Source organism: Artemia sp. Qi Xiang Cuo, chromosome 5, assembly GCF_049724085.1.
Source record: "Artemia sp. Qi Xiang Cuo chromosome 5, ASM4972408v1, whole genome shotgun sequence".
In the NCBI taxonomy this organism is placed as follows: Eukaryota; Metazoa; Arthropoda; class Branchiopoda; order Anostraca; family Artemiidae; genus Artemia; species Artemia sp. Qi Xiang Cuo.
The window spans coordinates 61,275,123-61,298,003 of NC_142798.1; the positions used below are offsets into that span (position 1 = coordinate 61,275,123).

The 22,881-nt window shown below is 35.3% G+C and overlaps 1 protein-coding gene across 9 annotated transcripts in view; it reads left to right on the plus strand.

The window, feature by feature from the left end:
* LOC148952344 (uncharacterized) overlaps positions 1-22,881 on the plus strand; it is a 363,983-nt gene that overhangs the window by 200,252 nt on the left and 140,850 nt on the right. For 7 of the 9 annotated variants that reach the window (XM_089089795.1, XM_089089796.1, XM_089089798.1 and 4 more), the window contains 3 exons: positions 1,604-1,828; positions 6,172-6,332; positions 9,139-9,350. In XM_089089795.1, coding sequence (XP_088945921.1) covers positions 1,604-1,828; positions 6,172-6,332; positions 9,139-9,350 — 598 coding nt within the window. Of the gene's footprint in view, positions 1-178; positions 200-1,603; positions 1,829-6,171; positions 6,333-9,138; positions 9,351-22,881 lie in introns of all 9 variants that reach the window. The other 2 variants (XM_089089797.1, XM_089089802.1) reach the window with 1 other exon arrangement.

Sequence of the window (22,881 nt, forward strand, 5' to 3'; positions counted from 1 at the left end):
TCGCACCCGTAGACAGGGGTATTGTGCGTTTTCATGCAGCTTCTCAAAAATAACTGCTATAAAAAAATCTTTTCCAGGGGTTGGAATCCCTTTTAACTGTAAATCTGACTATCCCCTGTTCTTGTTTTTTTTTATATCTAATTATAGTTGACTTTCCTTTCTTTTTTATGCTACCTAGGAAAAAACTTCATTGGAGGCAGTAAGTACAACTATATATTATGGAAGTTTTCCAGTGCTTTTTTCAACAGTAAACTAGCAAGCTTAACCTGATACTGCAAGCATTATTTGATTTCCAAACATAACTATGATTGAATTATCTATCTTCACTTATCTACTACAATAACGGATGAACGAGACTTGTTATTAGGCATTTATTTAAGATTTTTTTTTTTTTTTTTTTTAAAGAAATTTAAACTTGAAGCTTTCAGTAAATATACGAAGGAGCTTGAGTATGCGGAAAAAAAAGAAGAAAACGGAAAATAAAAGCTTATTAGTAGTGCTAATATTAATTGGTATTTACGGATTATTAGTATTTAGCTGGCAGACTTGGATATACATTAGTTTTACCTAATTAATTTTCATTATCAAATAAAGAATAAAAAACAAATGCTAACGCCGTCTGTGCTGATTGATTCGTAAAATCGTAATTAGTACTGCAAAAAGTTGAATATCTTAGTGTGGCTTCATTACAAATAATAATATTTGTGTCTATTTTGTGTGGGCAAGCTAGTTACGTCACAACAAACAGTCATAATGTGTGGATGCTCTAGTTACGTCACACAACATAATCAACATTTAAATGAACCCTCTTGTGTATGTTCGAAAGGCACTTCGCCAAAGCAATTGTGGCATCCCACTTTTATATATATATATATATATATATATATATATATATATATATATATATATATATATATATATATATATATATATATATATATATATATATATATATATATATATATATATATATATATATATATATAAAGAGAATGAGAATGATGCTCAATTCTAAAGAATAATGAAGAAAATTTGAATTAATACAAATATCTTGTTAAAGTTTCTCTTTACAAAATTGAAATTGAGTATATTCGTGCAAATTTTTAATTTTTCCCAGAAATCGGACGTTGTAACTCAAATCTTGTTATTAATTTTTTTTTTTTTAAGTAATATCAATGCCTTGTCCCCTAAACTAAGCCTGTTTTATTCGATGGTCTACTTGCCTGCAGCAATGCACTGCTCACAAACGAGGACAGCGATCGACAGGGGCATCACTGGCAGCTGCGTTCTGGACGGTTGCGCAGACGTTCCGTGAATCCCTAATGGCTTTAAATAAAAAAAGAAAGAAAATATTTAGTTACTGCTAAACAATCCAAAAGCCATTTAAACTAGTTTTATTGTTATTGATGCTCGCAAAACCTATGATTTGGTGCGTAGTCTCTTTTTGAATTGTGTCAGCCAAGTTCAGTCAGCTTTTAGCGGAAGAACAGACAGAGAGTAAATGAGTGAGTGAGTGAGTGAGTTAGAGAGAGAGAGAGATTTCTTCGAAGGAGGAGGACGTACCAAATGAACAAACACTTATTTTTATTTTTCTAATTTAAAGGTTTTTGGTAAGCTTCATGGTTGATGCCAGGGGTGGAGCAATGAGAGGCTGCCGTCACTCAGGAGTTCGTGTAATAATACCCCCGAGAAAAGCTGCAGCTCCAACTAGAATCACGTGTCGTTATGTAAAGAAGGATAAAGTGACTCATCCTCCGCCACTCATGGAGGGAGAATCACTTGCTAGCCGAATTCTTGAACTTGGGCCAACTAACACGAAATTTCTTGGGTAGGTCTTATTTATTAATATTATTATCATCTTCCTTTTTGTGTTTGCTCCCTTACCCTTTTTTTGTGTTGGTCACTTTCTGTGATGCATTTACAATACCTGTATGCATTGTATTGCCTCCAGAAGAGTATTCCTGTTCAGTGTTTGTAATTCCAAGTCATCCTATAGCCTTGCAAATCTCCAATATGCTCCTGCGCTGTCATCCTCTTTTTTTGTGTCTTCCGGATTTTTAATGTGAATTAAAATTATCGTCTTAGCATTTTTCATATTGTCTGGTATTCAGAACGTTTCTTCTTGATAACTGTTTGTTCCGACGTTACTCCGACTAGAATTAAAAGTAAAAATGGTAGTGTCTTAACAAAAGTGATTTATTTAAAAGAACTTTTGTTTTTAGAAGGGGAACTCTAGGTAATGGTCGTTAAAACCATAATTCATGGCAACCTTAACTCTTGTAAATGGCACACAGCGACAGGAACAGTAATATGCATCCGGGGTTTTTATGGCCGGGAAAGGGTGGAGGATGTACAATTATTTTATATTCTCTGTCAAAGGGGTGCAAGGAGAGCCGTTTCTAGGGTTGTTGGTGCCCCGGGAAAAGTTAATTACAGCGCTCTCCTTCCGACACAAATATAAGCAAAAAAAGCCGAAGCAAATAGAAGAATTTGATAAAAGTGGGCAACCCCCATCCATGGCACCTACGGCAGCTGATCCCCCCCCCCTTTGAACGGCTCTGGATGCAAGCTAAACCAGAAGCATTTTTTTTTTCAAGGAAAATATACACAAAAGGAGGTTTTAAAAACCAGAGAAATAACATCTTAAGGAGCGATTTACCCCCTCCACCAATTGGCGCCCCGGCTGATGGTACAGTAGAATCTAGTTCAGAAAGTGCAGATGCAGAGATGCAGAAATACAGAAGTAGAGATTAACATAATTCTCGGTACTTGTGTCTTATCCAGTACACACTCGAGAAGTAAAGTTTGATTAATCCTAATGAAATATACCAAAATAGGATGAAAATACAATACTTTAGTAAACAAAAATATGGAAACTAAAACAAAGAATTATGGTAGGGGGCCGCGCAGAACGCATTATAGTAACAACCTACCTTAACCTAACCCGACCAAAATACCATCAAACCGGTTATTGCCTGGGTTAATAGGTATAAACCGGTTATTGTCTCATCTGCAGATCCAAATTCTCGACTGTGTACTGGATAAGACACAAGCACCGAATTCTCTTTAACTCTTTTTTTAAATAATAATTCACTGTGGAAATCCAGAATACTATTAGAAAACAATGTACATATGCTTTTTTCTCACGGTATGTACATTTATAGACCTAAAACATATACTAGGAAGAAAAACTTACTACCTAGCTTTAACATGGGCCCTTGCTCAAATCTCTTAGCCTTTTTGTCGATACAGACCGTGTCTACATATCGGGGAAACAAATTTGATTGAATCAAGTTGATAAACTTGATTGGCTATTTTATGCATAATTTTAGACCAATCAGGTCAAATAAAATTTACTAGGTACGGTTTATTTCTTATGTAATCCGCCTGATGGTCTATGATTGAAGGTCATAAGTTTTGGCAACGGGCAATGGGTTTTTTCAACGAGCCAAATTTTTGTCGTTTTGTAAAGATCTCTGTAGCGTTTGCAAATCCAATATTAGTCCTGATTTGTGGACACGGTTGTTTGTGCGTTATGATATTTATAGACCTAGAACTTATTATAACTTAACGCTTCATTTGAGCGTATTTACGCCGGCCTTTTTAATTCTAATGGCTTGATTTAGCAAAACAGAATATTTTATGTTGGAAATTCGTCCATCGAGTCATATTTTTAGCGTAAACGTGTTACAAATTTAGATTATTTTCAAGAAAAATAATATTTATTTTCTTAGAAAGGTCAGCTTTTTATTTGCAAACATACGCTCTACATTCGATTTAATAAAACCACTACATATTTCTAGCTTTTTAGCCTATAAGTTATTATACAATAAATAGGGAGCATTCCAAATACAAATTTTGGGCGTTCTTGAGGTAGAAATTTTTTATAGGTAGATCAAAGATAGCCTTCTCCTATAAATGTAGTATGCTGTCTATTCAGACTAATGGAGAGACTCATAATTGGGTTTTAGCAAGCCAAAGTGAACTGAAGTTTTAGCCAAATCGTAGGAACTTGACCGAAATTATGGCTAGTTTCCAACAAAATCATGTGAGATGACCTGATTGACCTTTTTTTAAAGTCAGTTTATTCGTACCATAAAATAAAAAGAAACATTACCACATAGAACGATATAAAAACAGAACTTAGCAAAACATACCTCTGCTGTTATGGCACATCTTGTAGGAAAGGAAAGGATTGAATTGTTCAGGAAGGTATACAAATTCTGTGTTTTGTAAAAAAGAAAATATTTTTGTCGTTTTTACTTGTCTTATAAAACCATTTTATGGATTGTTATAAATCTTTTCTATATATCATTATTATAAAATCATTTTTATGGTCTGTAGGCCTATATGGAAGTGTTATTGGTGGTTTACGAATGCTTCGATACTGGTATGAAAAATTAATTAAGTACCACATAAAAAGTAATCTTTGGTAAAAAAAAAAAAAAAAAAAAAAAAAAACTGTGACATGACCTAGACCATGCTTATGGTTTAGGGGAGTTTAATTGTCCCCTAAGAGTTTTATTCCGACAGAATCTACTTCATATTAAAGATATGAGTTTTTATCGATTATAACAGCGATTCTAAAACAACGTCAGTTTTTTAGAGAGTGTTTTAATGGACATTTTGAATGTCTCCATCAATTGTGTAATATGTTTGCTTTTTCTTTTATCAATTTTCTTGGATGACAAAGTTCATGATGCAACTTTGATTTCCCAAGTAGACTTTAAAGAATAAAGAAAATTAACAATCCGAAGGAGAGGCTTTACTTTCTGTTTTAATTCACCTATGATAATCAGGTTCTAGCATTATCATAATTTGTTGAACATTTCTTGTATACAACTAAATGATTTATTTTGACAGATGGAAAAAGGTCTCATTTATTAGTGTTGTTTAAAATTTTGGGATTTGAATAAAGATAAATTATACGGAAATATTCAGTATAACTGTCGATTATCCGCGGGTAGATTACATACGGTTCTCCAAGGAAATGGTCTATTTTAAAGTTTCGAGGCCATCAAAACGAAATCATGTTTCTCCTTGGAACCATTTTAGGTTCCTTCAAATTTGAAAACCGTGATTTTCTAAGATTTTGCTTATGGTTGCATAAAAATCAATGGCGTTTTAAAGGCAGTACCTCCAGTGTTGCCACTTTGAACCGTGAAAATAAATAAGCACAACTACTTAGTTCAGAACTAATTAGACAACGCTTTTCGTCAGTAAAAATTCAAACATTAACGATCTGTTGATTCGCAGAAGCAACTAAACCTTCAAAGAGACGCTGCAGCTTCTTCAGCTGTTTCGTGCCAGTGTTGCAGCTATTTCTCGCTGATTTTTCATCGAAGTTTAAAGGATTTTACCAGAAACTGCTTAACACTATTTGGAAGTCAAATTGTATTCCTGATTCTTCTAATTCTTTAGGATATATATATTCGGACTTTTCTGCACCATCAACTCTAAAATATTATATTTTTTGCCCAAAATACTGCCAGTTAAGCTTGTTTTTTGCTGGGCAGGTTGACTGGGGCACTTGTCCCCTCTAGATCCGGCCCTAAAAATGACCTCTGCAAGACTAAACATTTAAACAAGTATAAATTTTAGTAATGTTTTAAACAGTGTGACGCACCTTTGAAAAAAAAAACACGACCATTGCTACCCGAAAAAGATTACTGATAATATCATTCGTTACGATGGTATATTCTCGGCTATCGTGAGTTTCTATTGAACGAATTCAAACCAGTGGCGGATCCAGGGGGGAGAGGGGTATGTGCCCCCTAACATAGTCTAAAGTAGTTTAATTTACTTAATTAACGCAATTTTGCGTTAATTAAGCTTACTCCTAACGAAAGTTTATTGGATCAACCTATTTTGCGCCCCCCTCCAAAAAAAAAAAAAAAAAATCCTGGATTTGTCCCAGATTCAAACAACCAGATTCTATTTTCACTGCTCCTGGTACTTTGAGAAATACAAACTACATTTAAGTGCGATAGCAGTGCTATATATTATGCCTAATTAGCTGTTGTTTTAGTCCATTCCCAACTGCTTTGTAGCTTATTGTAATATGACGATTGATAAACTCTTGTGAGAACTAGTGTTGGCACGTAGAAAATAAGCTATGCTATGGGGAAGACTACTTATTTTTGTTGAGCTCTATGTTATTTTCTGTTACAGGCCTGTTATAATTGAAGTACCACATTTTGCGGCCCTTCGTGGTCGAGAGAGAGAGGTTGTTATTCTTAGATCTGATAACGGTGAAACTTGGCGAGAACATACGCTCGAAGCTACAGAAGAAGCCGTGCAAGAAGTGCTAAACGAGAGCTTTGATGGGGACGGTTGGTTGATTTTACATTCTTTACTGGCACAAGCCAAATCGTTATATACATTGCCGTATAGGGCGGGGGGGGGGCGTTCTTGCCTTCCCGGCAAAAATGGAAAGCTTTTGTCATGCATAGCCTACAAATTAAATTAATGCCATATAAATATTCTCCCTACTGTTTGAGACGTTATATCCCTCCCTCCTTGTCCGGGATGAATCAGCTTCCCTTTTAAAAAAAAAAAAAACATGGCTGTGTTTCTTCCTCAGTTCTTTTGTCACATCGGACACTTTTGAGTATTAGAAGGAATACATTCTTTCAACCTTGCTCAAATTTATTCGAACAATTATCACAAGCCATATTTCAGGCTATATAGGTTGTGGAGCAGTTTCTTCTCTACCAGTTTTGGCCTAACGCAATATTTGACCTCCACAACCTCCAGGTTATGGAGCAAATATTTTTGATTTGACTGCGTTATGGGGTGCATTGTCAGAAACGATAATATGACATTTTGAAATAGCATAAAATAAGGTATCTAATGGTACTAATAATATTTTCTTAAAGTGAGGCCGAATTTGGAATGTTACCCATTATCTGAACCAAATTTATTCTTTAGAAGATTCGCAATTGATTTTAAAAAAAGCATCTATCTAATTACCCCTCTTGATCCAATGGCCAACTAGAGGGCCTGTATCCGAAACTCCAAGTAATTGTGTGGGCGTTCCCACTAACACTAAGGTAGCTCACTTAGCAGATCAAATGCTGTGCTTTTTCAGACAGAAAGGGCGGGGGGGGGGGTGAACCTATATAATCTCTCAGTACCTTCTTACCTTATCACATTTCAATTAGTTTGCCTATTGTTATTGACTAGGGAATGCGAGTAATTTTTTCGCTTTATTGTTATGACAACCTTGACTGGTTGTTTGTGTTTCGTATAAAGAATGCACTTACTAAGATACGGACTATTGCTTTATTTGAATCGAATATCCTCTTTGTAGTAAATTTACTAAGACCAACTGCAAAATTATTTTACGCTTCGTAGTTTTCTGAGAATGCAGACAGGAAAGGAAAAAGAAAATACATTACAAGAAAGGTGGTGAATAAAGAAACTGATCCGGAATTAACTAAAGAAATTAGATGCTACTAATTACATTGTGAGTTTTCTTTGTGATTTCGTTGTGAATTCTGATCTTTAAAGAGTCACTTGTACTTGATTTCTAAGTGTGAAAGACACGAATTCATTAGTTTTTAACTTATGCTAACTAACTAACTCATATTTTCTCACCTAGGTATTGAATTCTTTTTACCGTCAAATATTTTACCCCCCCCCTCCCTCCATAGAAACATGGTTGCAGAACTTATGTCTTTTGATTTTTCCTTGGCAAATTTAATATATCAGTATCCACAGCGCCCTGTCTAAATGATGCACGTTTTTAGAAGTTGAGTTTTGTATTGTGTTAATTTTGATTTTCTAAATTGTTTGAACTAAGGAAGCAAGCCGTATAGGAAAGCATTCTAATGAAATACTTGTAATATTTTTGGGGATGCTCTTATTGCAGGTACGCAATAAGAGCAATTAATTCCTTATCATTCCATGATCGGGCAAAAAAAAAAAAAAAAAAAAAAAAAAAAAAAAAATCGAAACACAAATTCTTGCCCTAAGGGATATTGGAAGCACAAGCTGGTAATCCGAATAATGTAAGTATCTACAGCAATTAGGTTCATATCATATTTTGTAATATTTTGTAGGATATAAGTTTTCGCAGGCACGCAATAAGGGCAAAAAAAAAAAGCCCAAAGGGATATCAAAAACAAGTTGGTAATCCGCTTAATGTAGGTATCTACAGCAATCGTCTAAGATGCTTTTTATTTCGTTAGCGACTATGTTTTGTAATATTTTATGGGATATAAATTTTTGCAGGCACGCAATAAGGGCAACTAATTCCTTATCATTTCATATTCGGGCAATAAAAAAAAAAAAAAAAAAAAAAAAAAAAAAAAAAAAAAAAAAGTTTAATTTAGGTATCTGCAGCAATCGTCTAAGATGCTTTTTATTTTGTTAGAGGCTGTGTTTTTGTAATATTTTATGGGATATAAATTTTTGTAGGTATAAGGTCATAAGGTCAATGCATTCCTTATCATTTCATGATTGGGACATAAAAAAAAAGCAAAGGTAGCAGTAGTAGTAATCGGATTAGCAACGCTTCTTGACTACTAAGGTCTCTTTGTCGTATCTGGCATTTTGAACATCTGAAATAATTGCCAAAACCCGTTTGCTGAGATGCATTCAAAGGGAGGATCAACAGGGTAATGCATGTTTCGTAACACTTCAGTCCTCCTTTGCAGGAAGACTGTCCTGGCCGACCTGGCTATGGGGTTGCCACGCCGTGTTAGGAATTCTTTGTCCCAGGGGCACGGTTTTATCCCTGGTGTGGCTCTGTAAGCTCAGTCAGACTCGACCCAGCTCTAAATGGGTACCTGGAGAAATCTGGGGAAGGTAAGTAGGAAGGGTGTGCGAAAGCACAGGATGGCTGGCCCCTAACCCCCCATTTCACTTCCGGGCTGAAGGGCCACGAAACGGAGATAAGCACCGCAGGTTTGGACCTTGAGGGTCTAGTGCCGTCATACTTACTTACTTTCTTACTTACCTCCTTTACATTATCATGCTCATCCTCCCTTTGAGGACATCTAAGCAAACGGTCCTTGCAAGTTACATTTGAAGTGTTAAACGACCTTTAGGCGTAACAGCAACGATATACATAACATCAAACCAAAACTACATACACCAAACTATGTCAGTATTGACATCTATATTTACTTTCAGAGTTGTCTCAGCTGGAGGAAACAAATTCTCATAGAATCACTAGAATTCTCACAACTGATTTTCCAATGTACTTTGCAATAGTTAGTCGACTGCGACAGGAAGTTCATGCTATTGGCCCCGAAGGTGGGGTTGTTTCGTCAACAGTTGTACCCCAAGTGCAAGCTGTCTTCCCTCAGGGAGCGTTGACCAAGAAAATAAAAGTTGGCCTTCAGGTAAACTTATTCAAAAGCTCTAAAAACAAGACAAGCAAGAAAATCATTCCGACTGATATACCGAAAAAGAAAAGGTTCCTCTTTTTTTGGTGAAAGTTGTTCTAATTTTTTCTTTATGTTGAATAACATATCAGTGTTATATCCCCAAAAAGAGTGGTTTCTTTAGGCTGAAAATCCAGGCTGCGACTGCTATATCGACGTTCATTAAGCCCAAGGATGTTCATCCTAAATTAATATTTCCTTTAAACTTATGCAATAACCTGCAAATCGTGCTAAATAATCATGCTCGAAACAATTTGCTCCCATTCTCGAGTTCTTGGAATAAGTTTCTTAGCGATTGTTTTTCTTTTTACCAAGTTTAGAAGCCTTTTAATTTTTTCCTCTTACTAATTTCAGCAACAAAAACAAAAGAAAAAAAGAAAGAAATTTAATATTAAACTGAAAAGGTAATTACGTAAATCTTTGAAGAGCTCTGTCTTATAACTTTTAAATATTAATCAATGCTGAGAGTTTTATCATGTGTAATTGATATGGTTATGTCCAGTTTGTGGCTTCTTGTTCGCTCAATTTGAACCAATGATTGAAGGTGCTTCATAAGTTGTTATTTTGTTTCTTATCGAAATGTAACTTCTCTTTTTGGGGACCAAGTTTTAAAGATCTCACATGTTTCTATTTGTTTTCATTTGACTTTGTTTCGTAGTGCATGTGTTTTTTCTTCTGCTTTTAACCACATTTTGTATATGCTTAGCTTTTTCGTTTTTGCGAAAGACGCTAAGCTTACTAGTGACGCATTGGGCACGGCTTTTTATTTTTAATTTACTGTACTTTTGATTTAATAGTAAACCTATTTAAATGTGAAAAACAATTAACCAATGAAGAATAGAAATTTCTTCCCTTTTGACACAAGCATAGTTAGCTATTAAACTAAAATGATTTATCAAGTTATATCAACTGTTTGAACTAAAGGATTTATCTAAAGGGCTAAACTGATTTATTAATTTGCTGTATATTTATGACTTGTTTTTCTTTTTCTTCTATAGTTAAACGAATTTTGTTTTAAGTCATATGGGCTAAATAAAAGTACTTTGAATTATTTAATTTTTTTACTTTTTCTTTTTAAAAATGAATTGATAAAGCTTATCTGCTATAATTAAATAATTGACCAATTAGATTAAACGGGTATGGTATAATACTTGGTAGTATATAGTAAATGCCTGGAAGTTCGCTAAATAGGAATGTTGAGGATATCGGGTAGCCAAGTGCACGGGAAACTATGTCTGGAGATTGAGATCCTTAATTGTAAACGAATGAAAAACAATAGAATATATAGCGCAAAAATCGTCGCATTACGAGATTTTTTTAGGAGGGAGGGGGGGGGGGACGAGAGCCGATACTGAGCTCGGAGAATATGCCCCTCCTTCCCTGCTCTACCGTTTTATGAATTAAAATTGGAATGTTACCAATGGGTCCCTGTAAGGTCCGTGCGCGGAACCTTGACCCCCTTCCGTTAGACGACGCTATGAGGAGGTAATTATTACATAAGTTTTTATTAATTATTACATAAATTACATAAGTTTGGCACATGGTTATGTAATTGCTACTAAAAGCTTGACTTCATTTTCTGAACCTACAATCTGTGTGCAAGTACGGTTTCGTAGTTTGCCATATTAAAAAAAAAAAAAAAAAAAAAAAAAAAAAAAAAAATGGCGTTGTCCAGCAGCAATTGCCATGCCATAGGAATATAATACAATAATATTACCATAGAATGTAGTTAAACAAGTAGCGCTTGATTTGTTGCTTAAACTTGAACGTCTTAACTAAAATTTATTCTTTTGCTCATATATGAATTGGCGACATTGTAATATTTGCAGGAAAATTTGAAAATCTTAGTTTATTCCTTACTATTGCTTTAACCTGTTAACTGTTAGAAACATGCATAACTTTTCGTTGATGTGGGTGGCCTAGATAAGAGTCGGTGAAACATGATGCTGTTTGGAAAAATGGAAAGCTATGCGAAATATTTGGATAAACCTTTAATTTTGATCTTAGTTCTTCCTGTGCCACCAGAGGTACCAGATGGGAAGGGCAAATGAATTAAAAGAGATGCAAAAATGCGTAGATTGAAGCGTAATTTCGCAGCAATTATGATTGCATATACAGTGGCAATTCTACGAGAAATATGGCTTATTAGAAGTTGTCGGGTGTGAGAGAAGGTTGAACCGATTGGGAGACCAAGATAGGTGATACTTTAAACTAGCTGAACTATAGATGAACCAAGAGTCACGGATGGGACGGGGCTGCTTTCACACCAGTTGAAAACGAGGAGCTTCACACTTCCCAGTGTTAAATTTAAGACCAAGGTTGAGGTATTCATCTTGCAGTTTTAAAAAAAAATTCAGAAAGTCGTTCAGTGGTTCGGCTGATATTAAGATCATCAGCATATGGCACAAGAGAAGCATTAATTCCCTTGGAAATGCAGGAAGATGGACATTTTTCTTGGAGATCAGCAACATAGTTGTAAAACAGAACGGGAGAAAAAAAATTGCCCCCTGGTGAGCTTCTCTCCGGACAAGTTTTCTTCTAGCTCGAGGAATCGTTGCCTTAGAATTTTGAAAAAGGGATCTTAAGATGGATTTGAAGCCAAGAATACATGTCACAAAAAGCCTTAATGGTGCAACAATTTACACCACTTTTATCAGCAAGAACGAGCATTGGCACATGAATACGGGAGCTGGAAGCTCGACTGATATCATATCCCTCTGGAGTATTTGGAGTGAACCCTCTGATTGGCAACGTTGTCTCTCCAGCTAATATTCATTTTCTTACAAAGATAGTTTTTCTCGAAAAAAGATTGTTTTCTCCTGCTGCTGGTTTTGATTCTAGCGTTCAGAGCTACACAGGAGGGTGGAGAAGACATTAATGTTTAATAGTCTCATTTTCAAAGAGTAGTTTTTGACTGCCAAACTGGCTATAGTCGATTAAAAGAGCAGCTGGCTTTTCCAACCCTAGACTGCTCCTTCCTTTCACTGCATCTCGTCAGTTGGACAGTATCTATGCTCCAATACCTGTTCAATTGCTTTATCCCAAGTAGTGTGTTGCTTGTTGCTATGCTTTCTGAGTTGATGTCCAATCTTAAAAGACTCGCTTTCTCTCGGATTACATTAAGTGATTCTGGAGTCTTCCCTCGTTTGCTTCCATAAGGGTGATGCTGTCAACAAAATCAAGATATAATAGTGGTTTGTCGTAGATTTCGATGCCATAGATTTCGATTGATCGATGCCTTATTTGACTCCGGATCTTATATTGAAATACCTTGCATTTCTTTCGGAGGTCCGAGCATAACATTCAGTGTTTTTGTACAAAGCATTGATCAAGGACATTAATTATCTGGATTGTTCTAATGCGGAAAATTTCCACAGTGACTCCTGAGGGATTGAATAGAAGGCTTTTTCGAAACAAGGTATATCTTTTGTCTCCATTTATTGTGATCGTTGTTCAACTTTTGTACGTTGTATAAGGTCGGAGCAGGAGGGGGATGGGTGGAAGCCATTTAAACATTGCATGAGGTTTTTGAGGAATCTCAAAAATTCAAATTGAGTTAAAATCCCAGAAAATCTTACTTCATTTGGGGAGACGAGGGGTGTGGGGAGTATGATCCTGAAGGCTGACCTCGTCTGTGAAGCGCTTGCCACTGTGATGTACATCCCTAAAATCTAGTTCCAAATCAACTCAATTTAGTGTATTTGAAAGAAAAATAATGTGTAAGGACGCAGTGTGAGCTTTTGCTGAGGTCAGTTAATTTTGAATAGAAAATATTTTTATCGTTTCTTTTATCATTTATTCGTTCCCTGATCTTGTTCAGAAAAGTTATAAGAAGTATCTGAACTAAGATGATCATTCATAATAAAGACTTCCACTATCCATAAGAAATTTTTAAGAAAAACTTCCAGAGAATAAATATTAGCGAACTTCCAGAGCAATTGCTGACGTTCTGTAGTTATTGGACTCATGCCTTTATCCATTGAAATCTCACTCTTCAAGTCACGGTAGTAGCTTGCTGTAGATTTGTCTTGTTCCCAAAATTAATCTTTATTTTGGGAAACAAACTTTTGTTTTGTGATTTTATTTTGTCATTTGCATCCTTATTTTTTGTTTTTAGTCCTTTGATATTTTTAGATTAGTTATGCGGCTTTCTGTATTCCAACTATTGATCTCAGACCTAATCTCGCTAAAGTGCAAAATATTTGGGTGAATGTTTTTAACAAAGGAAATTATATTTTTTGTCAGTATCATGTAAAATGAAATTTTTGGTTGAATAAATTCTTCTATAAAATTAATATGGCTTGCATAGCAGGGTTAGTTCAGGATACGGCAGGAGATGGGACCAGGGAAGCGGAAGGCCGCATAAATCTTTTGCATGTTCAATGTGTTTTTTGAAGAATGGATTTTATGGTGTTGGAAGCAACCTGCTTTAAGTCCTTAACAAACCCTGCTTTTGCTAGCAGTCTTTTGTCTTACTTTCATGTAGCTTCACTCATCAGCAGGGCTGCCACTCCTTAGGATTTTCAAAAAAAATATCTAGATTGCATTCCTGGAACTGGGATTTCGGGAGGATCATATTTATATTAAAAACTAATCTCAAAAAGTATATTAAGCATTTATATTGCTATTTTTTCAATATTTTGGATCATTCTTAAATTATGGGATTTGTTTTGCAAGTTAATTTGGGGGCATTGCTAAATTCTTAGTGGCAGCCCTGTCTATTAGGCTTTAGGTATATCTGGATGACATGATGGACGTAAATCTTTCTTCCTGACGTTGCAATTACAGCCGAAGGTCGTAACTTCAGTTTTCGATGATCGACCTGTCTGGTTTTTTCCCCTCTCTTTTTTTGATACAGTAATATAGTTGATTGACGGCAAGTAGTACCTGCGGAGTCAACTAATTGAGATAATTAGAGCAGCTTAATAAATATTCCATTGCTGAACATTTCTGTAAATTATACAACCTCTTGCTGTGAACGTGATGGACATAAAACTACAGAACTTAGTTAATCCCAGTTTTTTTTCCCCAAAAAGATATCGTATTCCGTCAACTTCCTGATTTATTGGTTTGTATTTCATATTGATGTATCTGTATCAAGGTACGTTTTTTCGAGACTAAATAATGAAAAAAATATTGAATCAGAAAAAAAGGGGGAATTTTTTTCGTCCCAATTTCAGAATACTTACGTATCTAGCGAGAAGACATTGCGATAGTTTTTAAAACCTCGCTTCCATCAAGTTTTAGCTCTAATACCTTGACAAACCTTGAAATTGCTTTGGCTGATATTGATGAGATTATCTTGGCACTTCCAGTGCTGTTTCTCAGAAAACAAAGCGTCGATTCTTATAAATTTTAGAGCCATGATCTATGACAAAAGTTGAGTTTTTACGACTACGAAGAGGGATTTCAGCCTGACTGAATATTGTCTTTACTTGACATAAAAAAAATCAGAAAAATAAATCTTAGAATAGAATTAGCTGAATATCAATTAGATGATTTGTCGAATTGCTTAGAATAGCAATTATGTAGCTCACGAATGAATATAACATATAGTATTGAGCCAATACTATTGCATAAAAAATTGCATTTGGCTTTATTTAGTATCCTAACTACTTAGTTTCTCTGAAAGTCCTGAGAACTCATAAACCTTAGTTACACAAAACCTATGTTAAAACGTAAATGCTGAGAGGGAATGAGCATGCACGATGCAGAGGGAGGGGGGTAGTTTATCTGAATTCACAGGAAAGTCCTTTTGAATTCTCATGATTTTTCTGATTTGGGTTGGATACTTCAAATTTGTCATATTTTTTTGCCTGAATTTTGTTGTTTTTTAGGAATTTATCCTTCCTAACGAAATAAAATCCAATGTTTGTTTCTGGAAAAATATATTTGTGCGTAAAACACGTTGAGACTCGCAGCAGCAGCAGTAGCACAACACTTTTGTGATGATAGGTAACTAGTAGTACAACCGGAGCAGCAGGTCACGTTTTGTGCAGTCTCAGTCTCTTGTCACGACGTAACAAAATATCACATCACTCCCGCTGGGAGAACCGCTTGTGAAACGTCAAAAAGATGAATTGAGTTATGACAATGTTCATGCTGAAGCAATCTTTATGCTTTATGTATGAACTTAGCAATTGTAGTTGCTTTGTCCAACAATTCATTGAGTTGAAAAATTTCAACTTTAATCGGGTAAATATCCAATTCTCAAATTTCTACAATATTTGAATCGACAATCTCTGCAATTTTCTACACAATAGCAAAAGTTATGTGTTTTTTTTTTAGCTTTCTTCTAAACCACAGAACAATCATAGAAGAAGCAATCTTTTGACAAAATAAATTTATTAACATTGCTCGTTCACAAATAAAGTTGCATTGGGCTCTTTCGGCAAATACGGTAAAATTTGCGATTTACGAGCATTGCCTATGGAGTACTTTCGAGAAAGTCAAAGATCCCACTAATAACCGGCCAACGTTGAGCTGTCTTTGTGCGTTTAAAACAATATCGATTATGAATAAACATTCAGAGGGATCAAAAAAAAAAATAGAAATATCAGGCTTATTAGAAATTTTAGGAATAGATAGACATTCGAGGGTTGCTGACGACGGATTGGCTGATATAAAGTCTTCGTTGTTCATTATTAAAGGTTAGTCTTTAATTTATATGCTTTTTGAATTTGTTGATAAGCTTGGCAGCGTAAAATAATATACGTATAATATATGTAAATAATAAACGCAGTACTCCAGAAAACAATATTCTATTCATGAATCCGACCCGAGGTCTACACGCTCCGTAAAACTGTATAGGGTAGACCCATACTACTTTTTCACAATAACCAAAAATCAGTGGCGAAAAGATGACGAGGCCAAAACCAAGTCCTGCTCCAACAACGCAGTCAAATAAGCAGTAGCGTACTATTTGGAGTGGAACTTTAATAAAGGGACTCAGAATTTGTTTGATTTTGCAAGGCCGGACAACTGGCGTAAACTCTCTATCGTCCATTTTAAAGTCAGGGTTCAATTTCTACATTTTCTAAATTTTATAGTAAACTGTACTTGTCTTGCGAGAAATAGGTACGTGACTGAAAGCACAAATTTAACTTAAAAAAAATATGAAAAGCATATTGAACATACGTTGAATTATCTATCAGATAACTATATAAATGTAGTAACATTAGTTATAAATAAGATAGAACTGGATGTCACCGAAATAAAATTGTCCCTGGTTCGTGCTGCTATTGAAGTCTAAAGAAAAAAAAAAACAAAAAAAAAAAAACACACGCATAAATTTTCAAATTATGAAAGTTAACTGAATATAATAATATTCTCAGAAATGGAAGCCTCAGATGTTCCCAAATTTTATTTTTCAATATTGTCACCGTTTGATCTACTTAGTCCTCTTGAAGGCCACTGTAATTTATGCAACCAAGGTAAAATAAATAAATCCATTTGAAAATGACTTGAAAGTTAAATCGAGAAATTTTCAATTTTTTCATTTAATTGTATTTTCATCATTTAAATGGGTTTTTGACGGGAATATTCAAACAAATCTAGACACTATGTGCATCCAGGTTGTCAAAAGAGCGTATGTGCAACGTTTCAAGAACGGCGTATCCGTTATATCCCGGGAACTTTTTACGGTACTAAGCTTAAACAATCAAGGGATTATGAACGAAATCAAAAGATACTGTATGTATCCTGGTTGTCAAAAGGATGCATCTGCAATATTTCAGGAGCGGCTAAAGGCATTAAGTTTAAACTTTCAGGGTATGTTAAGTGGGATGTTGAACAAAGTCTAAAGAAGCTATGTGGATCCACGTTGTTTAAAAGGGGGTATCTGCATTATTTCAAGAACGGCTAAGGATATTAAGACGAAATTATCAGGAAGTCTCCTGGGGAACTTTGAACTAAATCAAAAGACACGAACTTGTGGTTGTAAAATTGGCTTATATACAATATTCCAGGAGTATCTAAGGGTATTTAGGCTTTTATAATTGTAATTTGCTGCGGGGCTGACCTATAAAAACCTCCGGGTCGTGGCTCAAGCCTCAGAGATCTATTGCTTCCAAATCTCGAAAAAAAATTTTAATTTTAAACTTCCTGGGAAAGTTGAGGAGATTGTTGAATTAAATCAAAAGACACTACGTATTCGTTTGGTCAAAAGGACGTACCTGCAATCTAAAAGAACGACTCCGTGCATCAAGTTAAAATTTTTAGGACCAAGTGGAACTTATCAAGGTAGAGAATGTTTGAAGAAAAATATGGTTGTATTGATTCTTAGTGTAAAATTTTCTTCTTTTTTTTGTGTTCATCTGCTGAAAAGCTCAGGCAACGAAGACTCCTTGATTAAAGATCAGAACAAGGGAACGCCAACCTTGCACAAATCTGGTTGCATTGGTTCTATTTTATTTTTAGTCATTTAAAAAGACAAGCAGTTAAAGCGAAACATGACACAATAAGGTTCTCGCGAAATGATCGATCATTATTTGTCTACACTCAAGGTTTTAACACAGTGGGGTCAAAATGGCTTCAGCCCTATAGAAGATTAAATAAAAAAAGCTTTTTTTTAATTGAAATTAAGGAGCGACATTAAAACTTAAAACGAACAGAAATTATTCCGTATATGAAAGGGGCTGTCCCCTCCTCAACGCCTCGCTCTTTAGGCTAAAGTTTTTATTGTTTAAAAAACAGTGTTGTGAGAAAGAGTCAAACTTTAGTGTACAGAGCGAGGCGTTGAGGAGGGGACCAGTCCCTTTCATATACGGAATAATTTCTGTTCGTTTTAAGTTTTAGTGTCGCTCCTTACTTTTAGTTAAAAAACTTGTTTTTTATTTAATTTCTTAACGTTTTTGAATTAATACAGGTTTTGATTTTGGCTCACCGTATATGAATAATTAAAACGAAATTTGCATATTAGTTTTACATTTTTTCTTTGCTAAATGGCTTTCTCGAAATTTTGACGGGATGATTTTGAGAAAAAAAGGGCAGAGGAGGGGGCCTACTTGCCCACCAAGATTTTGGTTACTTAAAAGGGGCACTAGAACTTTTAATTTTATTTACGAACGTTTTTATTAGTAATAAATATACATAACTTACGTATTAAGTTACGTAACGAACTTCAATATTCGTATATTTCAAATAAAGTATATTAGGGGGTTCACCCCCTTGTCAATACCTCGCTCTTTACGCTAAAGTGCGAATTTTGTTACAATTCTTTAATAATGACCCCTTAATCGCAAAGACCGTTTAATTAGAATAAATATCACTTATGAAACTACTAAAAAATTGTACCCTAAAAATTGACATGTCGATTAGGGGGCAAACCCCCTCATATACGTAATAATTTCTTTTCGCTTTAAGTTTTGATGTTGCTCCTTACTTCCAGTTGAAAAAACTTGTTTTTTTATTTAATTTCTGATCGTTTTTTAAATAATACTGGAAAATCTGACGCTTCCTTCATAGCAATGTCTCATCTCCCATGAAAACTTCCTCCATGGAAAGATCTTCCCATGTAATCCCCTACCCACCCCCTCCTCCCCCAACTACCAGAAAAAATCACCCCTGAAAACGTCTGTATACTTCCCAATAATCAATATACTATCTGTAAACATAGGCCAAAGTTCATAACTTTCAGCTCTTCCCCCGGAGACTGTGGGGGATTACGTCATCCTCAAAGACATAGTTATTATATTTTCCGACCTTCTTGAACAAAATGGCTATCTCAGACTTTTGATCGGGCGACTTTGGGGAAAAATGGGCGGGGGAGGGGGTCAGGTTGCCCTCCAATAATTTTGGTCACTTAAAAAGGCCAACAGAACGTTTAATTTCCGTTTGAATGAGCCCTCTCATGATATTCTAGGACAACTGGGTCGATACGATCATCCCTGGGAAAACAAACAAACAAAAAAACAAATAAACACGCACCCGTAATCTTTCTTCTGGCAAAAAAAAATACAAATTCTACATTTTTGCTGATAGGAGCTTGAAACCTGTACAGTAGGGTTCTCTAATACGCTGAATCTCATGGTGTGATTTTCATTAAGATTCTATGACTTTTAGGGGATGTTTCTCCCTTTTTTTGAAAATCAGGCAAATTTTCTCAGGCTCGTAACGTTTGATGGGCAGGACTAAACTTAATGAAACTTATATATTTAAAATAAGCATAAAAATCTGATTCTTTTCATGTATCTATTGGTATCAAAATACTGTTTTTTAGAGTTTCGGCTACTATTGAGCCGAGTCGCTCCTTACTTACAGTTTGTTACCACGAACTGTTTGACCAGAGAATATACCAGTTTTCAATCCATTTATTTGAATAATAATCCCGTTACCCATCCATCCAAGGTTCTACAGTACACCTATTTTTAAAATTTGGTGCAAAATTTTGTTCAAAATATAAATAGCGAGCTAAAATCTTGATTGTAAAGGACAAAAAAAAAGTTTGTAAATATTCCTTTTATTTACCTTAAAAAAACAACAACATACAATCAAAACAGTTCGTGGTAACGAATTTTAAGTTAGGAGCGACTTGGCTCAGTAATATCTAAAACTCTAAAAAACTGAATTTGGATATCAATAGATGTATTAAAAGAATCGGCTTTATGGAGACGAAATTTTCCATGGAGGGGAGCCGGATTTCCCAGCATTATTTAAAAAAAAGATCAGAAATTAAATAAAAGGAAGTTTTTTTTCATCTGAAAGTAAGGAGTAGTATCAAATCTTAAAACGAACAGGAATTATTACTTATGTGAGTGTGGATGTCCTCTCCTTAATACCTCGCTCTTTACGCTAAAGTTTGACTTTTTGTCCCAGTTCGTTAAGAAGGATTCCTGAAACACACGGGCTGTTTCCTTAGAATAATTGGTTTTTCTAATGTTCTAAAAAAAACTAGCGTAAAGTGCGAGTTATCGAGGAGATGGAAACCCCCCTCATATAAGTCATAATGAACTGTAAGTAAAGAGTAACATGGCTCAATAATAACCGAAACTAAAAAACAGAATTAAATTTAGTGTTCCCCATCGAAAGCGATGCGCCTGAGAAAATTTGTCTGATTTTCGAACAAGGGGGGAACGCCCCCTAAAAGTCAAGGCATCTTAATGAAAATCACATCATCAGATTCAACGCATTCAAGAACCCTCTTACTTCTTCTTTGCCGACCTAATTTTACATGTGGAAATGTTGACGAAACCCCTCTTATACGTAATAATTTCTGTTCGTTTTAAGTTTTAAAGTTACTCCTTACTTTCAGTTGAAAAAACTAGTTTTTTATTTATTTTTTTTTATTTTTTTAAATAATGCTGGGAAACCCAGCATCCCCTTCATAGAAATTTTCTTCCCCGTGAAAAATTCTTCTATGGAAAGATGTTACCAAGTAACTCAATCACCTCGACCCCCCCCCCTTCCTCATAAAAAAATCCTTCCCTGAAAACGTCTCTATACTTACCAATAACCAATACCATATCATAGGCAGCGCAATAGCGCTGCCTAAGTAAAGAACGATGTTGGCACAATGTATTTTTTTTTTTTTTTTGGTTCTTGTTCTTAGACCAGGGCACTTCGTATCGAAGAAGTTATTGTAGATACTTCGAAAAGGGCTCATTCGATTGGAAATTGGAGTGGCTTGTGCCCTTTTTAATAGTCGAGAGTGATTGGAAGGCAACTAACACCCCTTCCACACCCACCATTTCCCCAAATACATTCAATCAAAATTTTTAGATTGCCATTTTGTTCAGCGTAGCTAATTTCCAGATACAAATTATGTTTTTGAGGAGGACACTCCCCCACAGCCCTCAGGGCAGGGGTTGTAAGTTATGCCCCGATGGCATATAAGGTTTTTTATAGAAAGTGTTGTCGTAGAAACTTCAAAAATGGATCGTTCGATTGGCAATTCAAAGGGCTAGGCTAGTGTCCTTTTTAATAGTCGAAAGTGATTGGAGGGCAACTAACCCCCCTCTCACGCCCAACTTTTCCCCAAACACATCCAATCTAAATTTTGAGATAGCCATTTTGTTACACGTATTTGAAAGTTCTGGACATTAGGTTTTTGAGGATGACAACCCCCCCCCCCCACAGCCCTTATGGCAAGGGTTGTAAGTTATGCCTTGGAGGTATATAAGTTTTTTTTTTACAGAAAGCATTGTCGTAGAAACTTAAAAAAGGGCTCATTCAATTGGAAATTGAAATGGCTAGTCCCCCTTTTAATAGTCAAAAGTGATTGGAAGGCAACTAACACCCCTTCCACGCCCATCATTTATCCATTTATTTAATTTTTGCCCATTTTTGGTTTAATCGGGTTCTTTACTTTTCTTTGAAAAACTTATTTCGTGGAAAAAGTTTTTTTTTAATTAATATAAACAATGGGCAAAGGTCACAACTTGCAGTCCTTCCCTTGGGGACTTTGGGGGATTAAGTCGTCCTCAAAGACATAGTTATTAGATGTTTCAACTATGGTGAACAAAATAGCTATCTAAAAATTTGATCCGGTGATTTTGGGTAAAAAATGAGAGAGAGAGGGGGCCTAGTTGCCCTCTAATTTTTTTGGTCACTTAAAAAAAGGCACTAGAACTTTAAATTTCCGTTTGAATGAGCCCTCTCCCAACATTCTAGGACCACTGGGTCGATACGATCACCCCTGGAAAAAAAATAAATAAAAAAATAAACACGCATCCATGATCTTTCTTCTGGCAAAAAATAAAAAATTCCACGTTTGTGCAGATAGGAGCTTGAAACCTCCACAGTAGGGTTCTCTGATATGCTGAATCTGATGGTGTGATTTTCATTAGGATTCTATGACTTTAGGGGGTGTTTCCCCCTTTTTCTTGAAAATAGGGCAAGTTTTCTCAGGCTCATAAGTTTTGATGGTTTGGACTAAACTTGATGAAACTTATATATTTAAAATCAGCATAATAATCCTCTTCGTTTGGTGTATCTGTATCCAAATTCTGTTTTTAAGAGTTTCGGTTACTATTGAGCCGGGTCGCTCCTTACTCACAGTTCGTTACCACGAACTGTTTGAAAACTTCGTTTAAAGGTACATATCAAAAGGTACAAGCCCGAAAAGGCGAGTAATGGTGAAAATCAAAGTGATGATCAAATTTATATCAGAGAACTCTAGTTTAAAAGTTTCAAGCTCCTATCGGCAAAAATATGGAATTTTGTGTTTTTTCCAAGACGAAACATCACAAAAAGATTGTTATGAAGAAATATTTTTTTTTGGTAAAAACCTAAGCTTCAATTTGTCTGTAAATCAATTCCTGAAAGCTTAAATCCCCTAGAACAATAACTTCTTTAGTGTGTTGGGAGCCATTCTACTCTGCTTTTAGTAAAATAAATATCTGGAATAAGCACAGAATTTAAAGAAAAGATGTACACATCCTATCATCGTCTTCACAAATTTATCATCGAGTAACTGAACTGTGGAGAAGTATTGGTTCAACATTCTCCGCTTTTATCGAATCCTGGTATTAGTAGTAAAGTATGATTGTGT